Here is a 14,516-nt window from a genome sequence, read left to right as displayed (position 1 = left end):
AGCTTAGAGTGGTGATTCCCATTTACTCCAGTGAAAGCAGCGTGTAAGGAGTAGCTTAGAGTGGTGATTCCCGTTTACTCCAGTGAAAGCAGTGTGTAAGGTGTAGCTTAGAGTGGTGATTCCCGTTTACTCCAGTGAAAGCAGGGTGCTGGGTGTAGGTTAGGGCAGAGATTCCATTTACTCCAGTGAAAGCAGCGTGCTGGGTGTATCTTAGAGCAGAGATTCCCATTTTTTGTCAGCCCACTAAACGATGCAGTACACCACTGTTAAATAAATTTATTAGAATGGACATAATTAAATATGTATATTGGGAATTTTTAGCTTAGAAATTGGGAATTTTCTTTTTGGGAAGGAGCCTATGTTCGGACCCACAGAACACCTGGTTAAATCCCTGAACATTAAAATGTCACTTTACTAAGTGTTAAGTGTGTTTTGCCTGTTGATAATGTGTGACATGGATATTGTGCTTTCTCATTACTTCTATTTGAAATTGTTTCAGATATCATTGATGAAATGATGAGTTTCTTTCTGGCGCTTTTCCAAGGCCTTCGTGTTCAGATGGGTGTACCATTCACAGAGAATGCTTTACGAACGTTTGTCGCACTTTTCACTAGGTAAGTTTGGTCTCTGTTACTTTGTGCTTGATTCCATTATGCATTCATTAAAAACAAACACCAGTGCATAATTATTAAATGGACTAAAACAAAAATCTATAAGGTTATGAATAATCCCATCAAAACAAAAAAGAAGATGATCTTTGTTCTTCCTACCTCATAAAGCCTTCAATTACACCAGCACCTATGTAACTGAGTTGTGGTGGTGCTGACTTAGCTTTGTGGATTAATCATTTATTATAAAGGTTGGAATGTATGTTGGTGGCCAGTTGTTTCTGTCCCACACAAGTGGTGGGATTCAGCTCAGTCGGTTGAGTGCTCTCTTGAGGTGCATGGGTCGCGGGATCAAACCACAACGGTGGATCCAGTCCATTACTGGGTTTTTTTTCGCTCCAACCAGAGTGCCACAATTGGTCAAAGGCCGTGGTATGTACTTTCCTGTCTAGGATGGTGCATATAAAAGATCCCTTGCTGCATTAGGAAAACTCTAGCGGGTTTCCTCTGATGACTTTGTGTCAGAATTAACAAATGTTTGACATTCAGTAGCTGATGATTAATAAATCAATGTACTCTAGTGGTGTCGTTAAACAAAACAAACAAACTTTTCTGTCCCTCACAATTGATGCATCAAATATTGGGCTGTTCTGTCTGTTGAAAAATGTATATAAAAGATCCCTTGCTGTTTTCTACATCAGGAGCCATTGTGGCATCGGCAGGTTTTCTGTTTGCACCAAATGTCAAAATAACCATTTGTTACACAACAGATAGCTGTAGTTAAGCAAATATCTGTCTATGTTTATAAGCAGATATTTGTCTTTGTTTATTACTCGTCGGTGGCAAGTGCACCATGACTGGTATATCAAAGGCCATGGTATGTGCTATCCTGTGTGAGATGGTGCAGATAAAAGGTCTCTTGCTACTAATGGAAAAATGTAGCAGGTTTCCTATCTATACTCTTCAAAAGAAGAAACGCAAAACCACATTGTCGTAACATTTGGAGAATTGATTTAATTATTGAATGGTGAGTCCGATAATTACCAAATGTTGCAGGATTGTTCACAATTCACTCTAGTCCATTGTGAGTAAGTGATAGGACACACCACCAAGGTCAAGGTCATCTGGAGTCAATACCGGGTGTGGCCTCCGCGTGTGTTGACAACTGCCTGGCACCGCCTGCCCATTGAAGCAACCAGAGTACGGATGACGTCCCGGGGGATGGTGGCCCACTCGGCCTGCAAGGCTGCTGCCAGCTCGGGCAGGGTCTGGGGCTGCGGTTGTCGCTGTCGGAGGCGTCGGTCCAACTCGTCCCATAGATGCTCAATTGGGTTCAAATCCGGTGATATCGATGGCCAAGGAAGGACATTAATGTTGTTGTTCTGTAGGAAAGCCGTTGTGAGACGTGCTGTGTGAGGCCTGGCGTTGTCATGTTGGAACACTGCGTTGGCCTTGGCCATAACTGGAACGATGTGTGGCCGGAGGATCTGGTCAATGTAGCCCTGTGCATTCAGGTTGCCCTGCACGTGGACCAGGTCAGTTCTGCCAGTGTGTGAGATGGCTGCCCACACCATGACACTACCCCCGCCGAATCTGTCCACTTCCTGCACGCAGTTTGCCGCATAACGTTCACCACGACGCCTATACACGCGAAATCTTCCATCATGACGTCAGAGCAGAAATCGGGACTCGTCACTGAACCACACCTGTCTCCATCGCAGTTGAGGCCATTGTCGATGAATCTGGCACCACTGCAGTCGGAGTCGACGGTGTTGTGGTGTTAAGATGACACCTCGAACTGGACGGCTGGCACGAATTCCTACCTCACGTAGGCGGTTCCGTACGGTCTGGTCGGATATCCTGCGCAAACCTGGTATTGCTGCGGCTGTGGAGGTGGCAGTAGTCAATCGTTCCCGAAGTTGGCGTACCCGGATGTAGCGGTCCTGCCCGGGGGTAGTGACCCGTGGTCGACCGGATCTAGGGAGGTCACGTGTTGATCCATGTTGCTGGTAACGGTCCCACAGTCTGGAGATGGTGCTTGGGGACACATGGAATGCCCTGGCAACGGCCGTTCTGGATTCGCCTGCGTCTAGTCGGCCGATGGCATTGTTTCTCTGCGGTTCACTGAGACGTGGCATGTCCTGGATTGTCAACTGTCGGCCAAATACAGAGGCCAGGCAAGCGAACACCCTGCACTTTTATACTGTCGGTGTTCATGTTGCACGTGCAGACAACGCACGTGCAGTGGTGACATGGTTTGCACGTGGCTGCGTTTTTGCGAATATTCACATTTTGGAACTTTATTGTACAGTAACTGCGTTTTATCGAATGTAACCGTGGGAATGTGTTTGGGACATGCAATGACCTTATATTCACAAAGCATGAACCGGTAGGAAACATAAAATCGGAGTTATAACCCATTTGTACCCTTTTGCGTTTCTTTTTTTGAAGAGTATATTTAAGACTATATGTCAAAATTACCAAATGTTTGACATCCAATAGCCGATGATTAATAAATTAGTGTGCTCTAGTAGTGTCATTAAACAAAACAAACTTCTTTTTCTCCTGTTTATTGCTGTTTTAAAAATATTTAGAAATGGAAGGACAGGTGCAGATTACATTGGCCTTTTTTTAATTCTCTTTTAACCATTAGCTGTTGTTTTTATGTTTTCAGTTTTATATTTGAAATTTTACCCTTTTTTTTGTTTTCTTTTCAGGGACCAGTTGGCTAATATAATCCAGCAAGGAAGCAGTGCCAGTATTAGTGTGGTTGAGAAGTAAGATATTAGGGCATATTAACCTCATTTCAAACACAGAATTATGTGTATATAAGTATTCAAGGGCGGGACGAAGCCCCGTAGTAAAGTGCTGGTTTGATGTGCGGTCGGTCTGGGATGGATCCTTGTCATTGGGCCCATTGGGCTATTTCTTGTACCAGCCAGTGCATCACGACTGGTATATCAAAGGCCATGGTTTGTACTACTCTGTCTGTGGGAATGTGCAAATAAAAGAACCCTTGCTGCTAATCGAAAAGAGTAGCCTATGAAGTGCGACAGCAGGTTTCCTATCACAGTATCTGTGTGGTCCATAACCATATGTCTGACACAATATAACCATCAATAAAAATGTGTTTAGTGTGTCTATTATTATCTCAAAAGAGATGTCTTTATTATTATCTCAAAAGAGACACCATTATCTAGGACCAATTAATCTGTGTAAGATCATTAATAAATCACTACGTAGTCTATTCTCAATACTTATATATAAATAATGTCAATATTGTAACTCAGAATGGTTTAGATAGATCATGAATGAGTTTGTAACCCAGTAGAATGTTTTCCACATACTGAAAATATTACATTGAGAAGTAGGTGGTGAAATTTTGATGATGATGACAATAATAAATGTATACTGTTTATTGACAATGATGATAATGATGACAATAATAAATGTATATTTTGATGATGAGGATGATGACTACAATAAATGTATACTGTATGTTGACGATGATGATGATTATGATGATGACATTAATAAATGTATACTGTATATTGACGATGATGATGATTATGATGATGACATTAATAAATGTATACTGTATATTGACGATGATGATGATTATGATGATGACATTAATAAATGTATACTGTATATTAACGACGACGATGATGATGACAACAATAAATGTATGCTGTATATTGACGACGACGATGATGATGATGACAATAAATATATACTGTATATTGATGATGACGATGATGATGATGATAATAAATGTATACTGTATATTGATGACGACAACGATGATGATGATGACAATACGTGTATACTGTATATTTACGATGATGATGATCATCATCATTATGACAATATGTGTACTGTATATTTACGATGATGATGATGATGACAATATGTGTGTACTGTATATTTACGATGATGATGACAATACGTGTATACTGTATATTTACGTCCTCTCCTTCAGGTTTCTGAAATTGTTACAGCTGATTGTTGAGGAACCAGGTTCTTCGTTCAAGGCTTTCTTGCCGCAAGTGTTGACCATTTGTCTTGACCAGGTTTATCCAATTATTGCTCAAGTGAGTACATTGTGTATTATACCGATACTGTAGATCAACTTGCACATGTAGACTCCCCTAGTCTTTATAAATAATCTATTGCAGAAAATTTCATAACTTATAGTTGCAATTTGTGATTTATAGAATCATTTTTGTCAATCTGTAAAACAAATTTAGTGATCCTTTTATTGTGAACTTGACTGCTCTAATACCTGTTTTTGTGGATAGCTATTACACCGAAAATTTCATACCTTGATCAGCGATAGAAATAAGCAGAATTTTTCATTTGTCCACCAGACAAGTACATCTAGAAAGCTGCTTATCCTTCAATATTTTCACTTTATAATAAATAATTTGTTTTATTCAAGTACAAGGACTGCATTTTTGATTTCTCAAAATTAAACTGCATTGAACATTTTTACTTGTCCACTGGACAACCATTGAGATACATTTTGCTTGTCTGAGCATATTTTCACTTGTCAGGACAAACAGACAAGTGCTTATTTCGAACACTGTTGTTTTATTTAATAAAGATTGTTTTTAAATAAGAGAAAATGTGTGGGGTTTTTTACAGAGACCTTCGCCAGACATAAAGGTTGTGTTTTACAAGCTGCTTCACGAGCTGGTGATTCACAACTGGCGCTACTTCTTCAAGGGGTCGGTGATATCCGCTCTTCAGAATGAGGCCGAGCAGCTTGACAATGAGCCACAGTTCGTGGCCATCATGCAGGTTTATCACGTTTCTTTACGTAGCACTTCGGTACATGTAAATATTGTGAGCTGTCACTGTAATAATAATAATAATGAATTATTAGTAGATATACTATCATAGATTATTGGTCCCTATCGGACCAACCGGAGGGGACTATAGGTTCTGTCTGTCTGTCTGTCTGTCTGTCTATCTGAAATTTTTTGTATAGCTTTATCATGTACCATTAGAGATCAAGTTTGACTTTAATTGTGATTTACCCATTTTTGACAGAGTTATGGCCCTTGAACTTAGGAGATATAAAAATTAGTTTCTGGACCTTTGTTTTGCAATGCCTGAAGATATTGAGATGAAATTTTGTATATAACTTTATCATATCCTGTTATTGATAACTTTGATGGTGATTTACCCACTTTTCACAAAGGTATGGCCCTTGAATTTAGGAGATCTAGTAGGGGACATGTACTGCTTTAGCAGTACTCTCAAAATGCTTGTTCTACTATCCAGTCAGTTGTTATAATTTATTTATCCACAGGGAAAAAAATATCACAAATAAATAAAATTAACTCTATCTCTTAATTGATTGAAAACCTGTTTTATTGCATAAACAAAAGGATTGGGCACAACAGCAAAATTGTGGCGACAGTTATATAACTATAATGTAATAGTAATGTGTACATATAAAATTTATATACAAATTTATTTCAATAACATTCAAATTGAGGAAAAGAGTATTATATACAACAGGATTTTGAAAGAAGATACACGAAAAGAAGCAAAGAAGTACATGTGCAGTCAAACCATTGGACTCTTTTTGGAGACAAATACTTTTTTTTTTTAATAATAGACATCACTTACAGTATTTACAATAATATTTTATCACTCAGTTAATAAAATATAAGATGCAGCCATTTAGGTTTAAACATTTCACTTTTGTCTTGTGGTCTTTGATTGGCCAACAAGCATATAGCAAAGCCTGTCCCAAGTTTTGTCTTGTGGTCTTTGATTGGCCAACAAGCATATAGCAAAGCCTGTCCCAAGTTTTGTCTTGTGGTCTTTGATTGGCCAACAAGCATATAGCAAAGCCTGTCCCAAGTTTTGTCTTGTGGTCTTTGATTGGCCAACAAGCATATAGCAAAGCCTGTCCCAAGTTTTGTCTTGTGGTCTTTGATTGGCCAACAAGCATATAGCAAAGCCTGTCCCAAGTTTTGTCTTGTGGTCTTTGATTGGCCAACAAGCATATAGCAAAGCCTGTCCCAAGTTTTGTTAAGTCACCATGATAGATATGTTGTGCTATTTAAAATGATGCCGATTTAATGCCAGTATTTTTTATTTTCAGGCCTATGGACAATCATTCCTTCAGTCTGACATCACAGTATTTAAACAGAATCTCGAATCGCTAGAAATTATGAACTCTAAATGGAAACTCTATCACAAGGTTTGTACTAGTACTTGTTCAGTTCTTAAAAACAATAGTTTAGTGTGGATAAGCTGTATGTTATAAGCTGGTTACTTTTCAGATTTCTAAAATTTCTAATGTTCTCTAATTTATAGAGTACCATTTTATTATTTGACTACGCTATGAGAGCATCAAATTTCTTCACGTGAAAATTATTAAATCTCTATATACTAGTATGTTCCATTAACTATATAAGTAGAATGTGTTTCGTTTCAGGTGATATTCCGAAAGCTAATGTTTGCTCCATTCTTGCGCATACACTTATACACAGTGTGTTTTTGTTTCAGGTGATATTCTGGAAGTTGGTGTTGTCCCAGTTCCTGCACATACATTTGTAATTCACAGTGTGTTTTTGTTTCAGGTCATATTCTGGAAGTTTTTTTTGGGGTTTTTTAATCCCAGTGCCCCCTTTCTTTTCTTCTCCTTTGAATTCCATCTCATTTCTTCCGATCTGGCAACTCCTATCTTTTAACTTCTTTCGCTGTCCACATCCACATCCCAGTCCTTGTTTCTCCAACGGCGACAGGTGCTTGTCTCTTGTGGCTATCTGTGCCACACACCTGTTCCCCATCAGCTTTTAGCTGTGGGCTTAGTCTGACCATTTCGGGGAGTGTTCAGTAGTTACTTCTGGCATTGTTAAGAGGCACTTGTAACCACCTACTATGCACCCCTACCACCGGCGGTCGTTAGTGCCGTGGGTCAGACCAGCTTTATTAGCAGCAGAGGATGAGGATGCCAGGTTGGTGCAGGGAAATACACAGAGACTGCACCCGTGGAGGAAGTTGAGACAGGTAGGTGATGGTGTGGACAGCTCAGAAGACACAGTTGGAGGAAACTGACAGAAAGGGTGGAAACAGATTGAAATCGTAGGAGAAATTGGAAAGTTTTTTATATTAAGATAATGAAAATGATAGGCAGAGGGTGATAGATGAGAAAGAAAGAAAGAAAGAAATGTTTTATTTAACGATGCACTCAACACATCTTATTTATGGTTATATGGCATGAGACATGTGATTAAGGACCACACAGATTTTGAGAGGAAACCCACTGTCGCCACTTCATGGGCTACTCTTTCCGATTAGCAGCAAGGGATCTTTTATTTGCGCTTCCCACAGGCAGGATAGCACAAACCATGGCCTTTGTTGAACCAGTTATGGATCACTGGTTGGTGCAAGTGGTTTACACCTTACCCATTGAGTAGATGAGAAAGATTAATGAATGTGTGAGCCAGCTTTGACGGGGTTGATGTTGGCCCAGTTTCATGCACATACATTTATAATTCACAGTGTTTTTTTTTTTCAGGTGATATTCCGGAAGTTGATGTTGGCCCAGATTCTGCACATACATTTATAATTCACAGTGTGTTTTTGTTTCAGGTGATATTCCGGAAGTTGATGTTGGCCCAGATTCTGCACATACATTTATAATTCACAGTGTGTTTTTGTTTCAGGTGATATTCCGGAAGTTGATGTTGGCCCAGTTTCTGCACATACATTTATAATTCACAGTGTGTTTTTGTTTCAGGTGATATTCCGGAAGTTGATGTTGGCCCAGATTCTGCACATACATTTATAATTCACAGTGTTTTTGTTTCAGGTGATATTCCGGAAGTTGATGTTGGCCCAGTTTCTGCACATACATTTATAATTCACAGTGTGTTTTTGTTTCAGGTGATATTCCGGAAGTTGATGTTGGCCCAGATTCTGCACATACATTTATAATTCACAGTGTGTTTTTGTTTCAGGTGATATTCCGGAAGTTGATGTTGGCCCAATTTCTGCAGGTCCTAATTCAGGTTCTGGTCCAGAGGTCACATGACCTGCTGCAGGAGGAGATCGTCATCATGGTCTACAATATGGCCGCCGTCGACTTTGACGGTTTCTACACGACCTTTCTCCCGCACTTCCTGTCCAGCTGTGACTGGCTCGACGACAACCAGAAGAAAGTACTCACACACAACTTTAAGCTGGAAAAGGTGGGTATTTGTCACTTAGTGTAGATTATTTAATCTCACTGAATTTTTTTTTTTTAAGTTTTACAAGCATGGGACATGATTCTATTTGAATTCTAAGAATCATGAGTTTAAACCTAAAGTTTGATGTCTGATTCAAACAGTGTGTATTTGTCTACAGCATCTAGTTTATAGCTGTAAGCCTGCTTCCCCAGTTCTATGAACATTGGTTTCATATTATTAAAAAAGGTGTATGGTTTGAGCTTTGAAAACATTTAGATAATTCATTTAATCCGATATTCAGACATTTGTACCTAAATTGCTACTAGTAATCAATATGCAATATCCACACACTAATGGCAGGAGTGCTCTGAAATTGTTTACCTTGTTTTTTCTAGCAGTTGCCTCGATTTATCAAAAAGGAGATTTAATCGATACAATTTGATGGTAATTTGTAAAGAAGCTTTTCTATTTACATTGTAATTTTTATTTTTTAATATGTGGTGTGGGTTTAAAATTTAAGGATCTGTTTTTATGTGAATTTTTCATTAATCATAATTACAGATACATGTCAATTCATTCATCTCCTTGCATTGCAAACACATCAAACTTTTCGTTGATTAATGTTTTCTTTCCGTTACGTTTTTTTTAGGATTTACCTTCATTCACCCAGAATGTTCGCCGACTAATCAACGATATCCGATATTACCGCCTTATCAACAACAGTCGCCCAGAGGGGTCTGTGCAGTTCTGAATGCTTGGTGCAACAAGGAAAACAATATTCTGTTGTCAACACAGGGCAGAAAAAGACTTGTCCAGTATCCTGGTTTCTGTGTACCAGGACATGATAGAGGAAACCATTGAACACCAGTAAAGCAAAATGACATATAGGAAGAGGCCTTAAGGTAGTCTTAATCCTGTTAGCCCGTCCCAAAACAGCATGTGTAGGCTAATGGTAAATAAATATTGTTAAAACCAAATTGACATGTTCAATATCAACCTATCTTATGTTAAGATATGACAAAGAAAATGACTGAACATACCCAAGCACGGAAATATATTCAGTATTCTGTTATATTATGATAAGAAATGGTTGAACATAATTGTTTGCCTCAGCATTGTGAAATAAATTCACTGTTCTGTGTACATTGCAGGATGTTACAAATTATATTTTGTGCATGATGTCACAAATATTAAACTAGTCACTTGATTACCTCATAATTAGACTGACTTTGGTTAGAATACAGGTTCTACAATCTGTCATTGTTGTAGTCATCCCTTGGCTTGTGTTACAGGTTTTAATATTATTTACACTGTTATCAGACAGAAAGAAGTATGGTAGTCATCCCTTGGCTTGTGTTACAGGAATTTAATATTAGTTACACTGTTACAAGACAAAACAAAGTGTGGTTGCATCTGACCTTTAGTCTGTGACCAGCTAGATTGTTTTGTAATGGAGAGATGGGGTACAGGTAGTCACTTTGAAAATCTGGCTTCATATTTTTGAAGCTCTCTTAGCACTAGGAAATCGTAAAAACTATCGTAAGCTGTGATGTCAGTTATGGCGTGTGCTGTAGTGAAGTCATAGTCTACAATTGTTTTACGATTTCATAGTCCTAAAATAGCATGAAAATTCCCTAGCCAGATTCAGACAGAGTGGACTATTGGATCTGCAACAGCAGTTTTATCTCTCATTTACTTTGCTTTATCCGTCGTCATAGTCTGTCAATAGAAATCATGGATGCAGGATAAAATATCATTCTGGACTTGGAGTTAATGGCTGGGTTTTGTTGGCCATCCTTTTGAAAACTACTGTACTGGTTTACAGCCTATCACAAAGTTGGATATTTTATCTGGATATACAGACAACACATCCCATTCTTGTGAAACTTTTTAAGTCTGTCTTTAAGGTTTAACCTTGCCATGTCTGTTCTGTGTGCCCTCCCATGGGTATAAATATTATTATTAAATGTTTTTATTTGGATAGTCATTTACATGGCTTCAGTATTATGTGCTATAAGTGCTGTGGTATTGTGCTGCAAGATTATTTTACGTATGTGGAGAGCTATGTGGCAAAGTTGTTTGTGTCAAAAGTGCTGTAGAAAAACATTCAGTGTGCATTTGACTTGAAGAAAATCAAATACATAAACACACAATTTATTTTACAGTATATTTTAAACGTGTGACCCACATTTTAAAAAAAAGTTAGAAATTGTACACCCATTTCCTATGTTTGTAATATTGAGATTTTTACTATAATATGCAATAACATTGGCTTATGTTATTGAACATGTACACTATGTGTATTTTGAATATGATGAAAATACCCAAAAAATCTATTATAACAGGCCAATAGAAATGGGGTGTTGGGGCTGTGCCCCCCACCCCCCCCCCCCCCCTCCTATACTGTTTAAATAAAGGGGAAAATATGGCTTGTGTCCCCGTCCCTCACCCCTCACCCCACTTGAGGCTGTGAACCACCCACTAAAGATTGCACTCCACTCTGTGTAACATTGACAGACAATATGTTTTGCTCTGTTTAAAGAAAACAAATGTTTCAACTGTAATATATCTTTTTTTTTTAAATAATTAAAAACCACTAAATTTCACTTATAGAATCAAATTATTTTACATAGAACTGAATAAAATATACAGCAGTGATGATTAATTTGGAGTCTCGTATAAGGATGAAGGTAAATCGTTTTGCTAGGATATTGTATTTGGATGATGTTTTTCTTAAAATGTATTTATCAAGATAAAAACATAGCTTTAGTTTTCCGTGTACATAACCTTTGATCTGTTCTGTCATTGCTGAAGATTATTTTTGAATGTCTAGCTATATCTGTGATACACCTGTTTGTAGAAATGTGTGCAAGTAAGAAATGTGCAGTACGTATCTGGTCAAAGACAAGCGAGGACTAACACGCAGTGCTACAGTCTTTGGTTTCAGGAGCACTTCAAATTCAAATCTTATGACAGGGTTAAATCCATAATTATTCAAATAATTCTCTAACTTGTTTATTTTAACCATTCATAATTTATCAGGTATTAGCTCCAAACTGTTGGGGTTTTTTTTTGGGGGGGGTTGTTTTCTAAAATAATTACAAACTTTGCGCTGTTATATGATTTACACTATTATTATTGGAAACTGAAAAAATTGAATGTTATCTTTTGAAATCTTTGTAAAAAAAGATAAAGGAATGGACGTCGGGAACTGATTTATATGTATTTTTAACGATATGTTTGTTTGTAATTAAAATAAAAATTTGTTAATGAATTTATTAGTGTATAACAGTCACAAACATAATTTTATACAGTTTGCATTAATTTCACACACAAAAATGACAAACAAGTCTTATATACTGTAAAGAACAAACATTTTTAACATTAGTGGCTGGTAAAGACTTCTTTAAGTACTTTAAAACTGATCAATTAAATACTGATAGTCATATTTTGTTTTGAGTTGACAAGTGGGTATTGCATATTTTTTTGTCAATTATGGTTTTGCTATGATGCATTAGTCTGGTGCCAAGCAAACCAGTCCAATGCCAAGAGAAAGATCACAGGGACTTGTAGCAAACTGTTTATCTTTCCATCATCGGTACCTGGGCCTTTTGTCAACAGACTGTTCGAACTGGTTAAGGAACTCTAAACTGTTCTTAACTTAACTGTAACCATCTGTGGGCTAAATGTCTGTCGGCACAAGAATCAGCCATGTTTATCATCAGTGATATGCTATAAATCTTATATATATCCTATCACTAATGAACTATTTGCTATAAGTCCCTGTGAGAAATTGATATAAAATCAACACTTTTGGGCTGAAATTACTAAGTCTGTTTCTCCTAACCGCAGGTGTTTAAGCATTGTGAATTTACGTAGTTACACTTGTGTAAGACAAGAGGCTTTGTAAATTTGGCCCTCTCTATTCAGTGAATACAGTGTGTAGAACGCGTGTAAAATAAGCATTTTGCAAAATAACTTATTCATTCCATGTCATGGAATGTGTCTATTTTTGTAAGTACATGTATTTGTAATTGTTGATGAAACATAAAACAGGTTTGTGTTAATTAATGCATGTTTTAATGCAGAACTTTTTAATTAATATAATTTTAAGACAGACCATTTTGATATTCTTCCTCATACTTAAAAGTGTTCAAAGGTAAAAAGTTCTTTTGTTGTTAATTTGTACCTGCAAATGTTTGGGTTATATTTCTTGTTTAAATTATTATCTTACAATATCAATTAAATAACAAGGATTGTCTGTTGTTTGTACCATCATGTTAAAAGTTACTTTGAAGATGGCCTTGGTAAACTTGACCATACAATGCAACTGTTGACAGTAGATGGTCATATAATAAATAACAAGAACAAAAAGTGCATAACTTTGACAGAGGCTCGCATAATAACAATTTTTATTTCTAATATATAATATTGATGATACCGAAAAACACTGGTAAATAACCTATATATATTTCCTTATCGATGGGCCCATTGGGCTATTTCTTGCTTCAGCCAGGGCACCACAACTGGTATATCAAAGGCCATGGTATGTGTTATCCTGTCTGTGGGATGGTGCATATAAAAGATCCCTTGCTGCTAATAGAAAAGAGTAGCCCATGAAGTGGCGACAGCAGGTTTCCTCCCTCAATATCTGTGTGTTCCTTAACCAAATGACCGACACCATATGACCATAAATAAAATGTGTGTTGAGTGCGTCATTAGATAAACCATTTCCTTCCTTCTATATATATTTGTTCATGATACAATTAATTAATTCTGTAAAAATAATTGCGAAAATGGGCCAAAAATGTTTACAAAACACAGGTAATTTTAATAAATACAAAAACTAATGGGATTCAAACGGAATAATTTTAAATTCAATTAAATTAAATTTTTAAAATTTAAATTAACATTTGCATTTCTTTTGTTGTTCAGTATATACAGTGAAACCTCTCAAAACCGGACACTCTGTAAACCGAAATTCCCTCAAAACCGGACACTCTGTAAATATCTGTACAGAAGAGAACCTCTCTAAACCAGATACCTCTTAATACCAGACTTTTTACTTGGTCCCGAGGGTGTCCGGTTTAGAGGAGTTACACTTTACATTAATGCAGTATTTGCGATTCGTGCTTTAATGAAAAATATTGATTTTAAATCCGAGTAAAACGTGATCTAGCCTGATGTATTTTCAGTCATACTTCGTTGATTTTATGGTGACTTTAAAAATTTGGGGGGGGGGGGGGTGGGGGGGGGGGGGGGGGGGGGGGTTTACTATGAAAATTGAATTAGGGCCCACCGTCTGTGTGGAAAAATCTCAGCATTCAAAAAGAATTGGTGTTATGGTGAATGTACCGTGCATTTTGTATCTTAATTTGTCTTGTCAAGTATAATTCCAGCTTCATAATTATTTCTATTCAAATATCAACATAGCTTTTTGTATTTCTTATATTATTTATATCAATAAAGGTCATTTTGAATATGCAAATTAGTGTATGTCATAGCAACAGGAGATTGCTTGTCTGGTGTGGTGATTTACATATAGTTACATATATATATGAGTCATGTACACTCCATGACTGCTTTGATGGGATGGATGTGTTGTGTGTGTGTGTGTGTGAGAGAGAGAGAGAGAGAGAGAGAGAGAGAGAGAGAGAGAGAGAGAGAGAGAGAGAGAGAGAGAGAGAGAGAGAGAGAGAGAGAGAGAGAGAGG

The 14,516-nt window shown here is 37.3% G+C and overlaps 1 protein-coding gene across 3 annotated transcripts in view; it reads left to right on the top strand.

The window, feature by feature from the left end:
* Positions 1 to 12,969, top strand: part of LOC121378832 (exportin-6-like) — a 48,667-nt gene extending 35,698 nt beyond the window's left edge. For 2 of the 3 annotated variants that reach the window (XM_041507167.1, XM_041507169.1), the window contains 7 exons: positions 500 to 614; positions 3,326 to 3,385; positions 4,591 to 4,702; positions 5,256 to 5,411; positions 6,730 to 6,828; positions 8,594 to 8,824; positions 9,453 to 12,969. In XM_041507167.1, the coding sequence (XP_041363101.1) occupies positions 500 to 614; positions 3,326 to 3,385; positions 4,591 to 4,702; positions 5,256 to 5,411; positions 6,730 to 6,828; positions 8,594 to 8,824; positions 9,453 to 9,554 (875 nt within the window). In that variant the 3' untranslated portion in view covers positions 9,555 to 12,969. Of the gene's footprint in view, positions 1 to 499; positions 615 to 3,325; positions 3,386 to 4,590; positions 4,703 to 5,255; positions 5,412 to 6,729; positions 6,829 to 8,151; positions 8,428 to 8,593; positions 8,825 to 9,452 lie in introns of those variants that run through there. The other variant, XM_041507168.1, reaches the window with a different exon arrangement.
* The last annotated feature ends 1,547 nt before the right edge of the window (positions 12,970 to 14,516 follow it).

Source organism: Gigantopelta aegis, chromosome 8 (assembly GCF_016097555.1).
Source record: "Gigantopelta aegis isolate Gae_Host chromosome 8, Gae_host_genome, whole genome shotgun sequence".
In the NCBI taxonomy this organism is placed as follows: domain Eukaryota; kingdom Metazoa; phylum Mollusca; class Gastropoda; order Neomphalida; family Peltospiridae; genus Gigantopelta; species Gigantopelta aegis.
The sequence above is the reverse complement of the archived record's forward strand: the minus strand, read 5'-3'. Positions and strand labels throughout refer to the sequence as shown.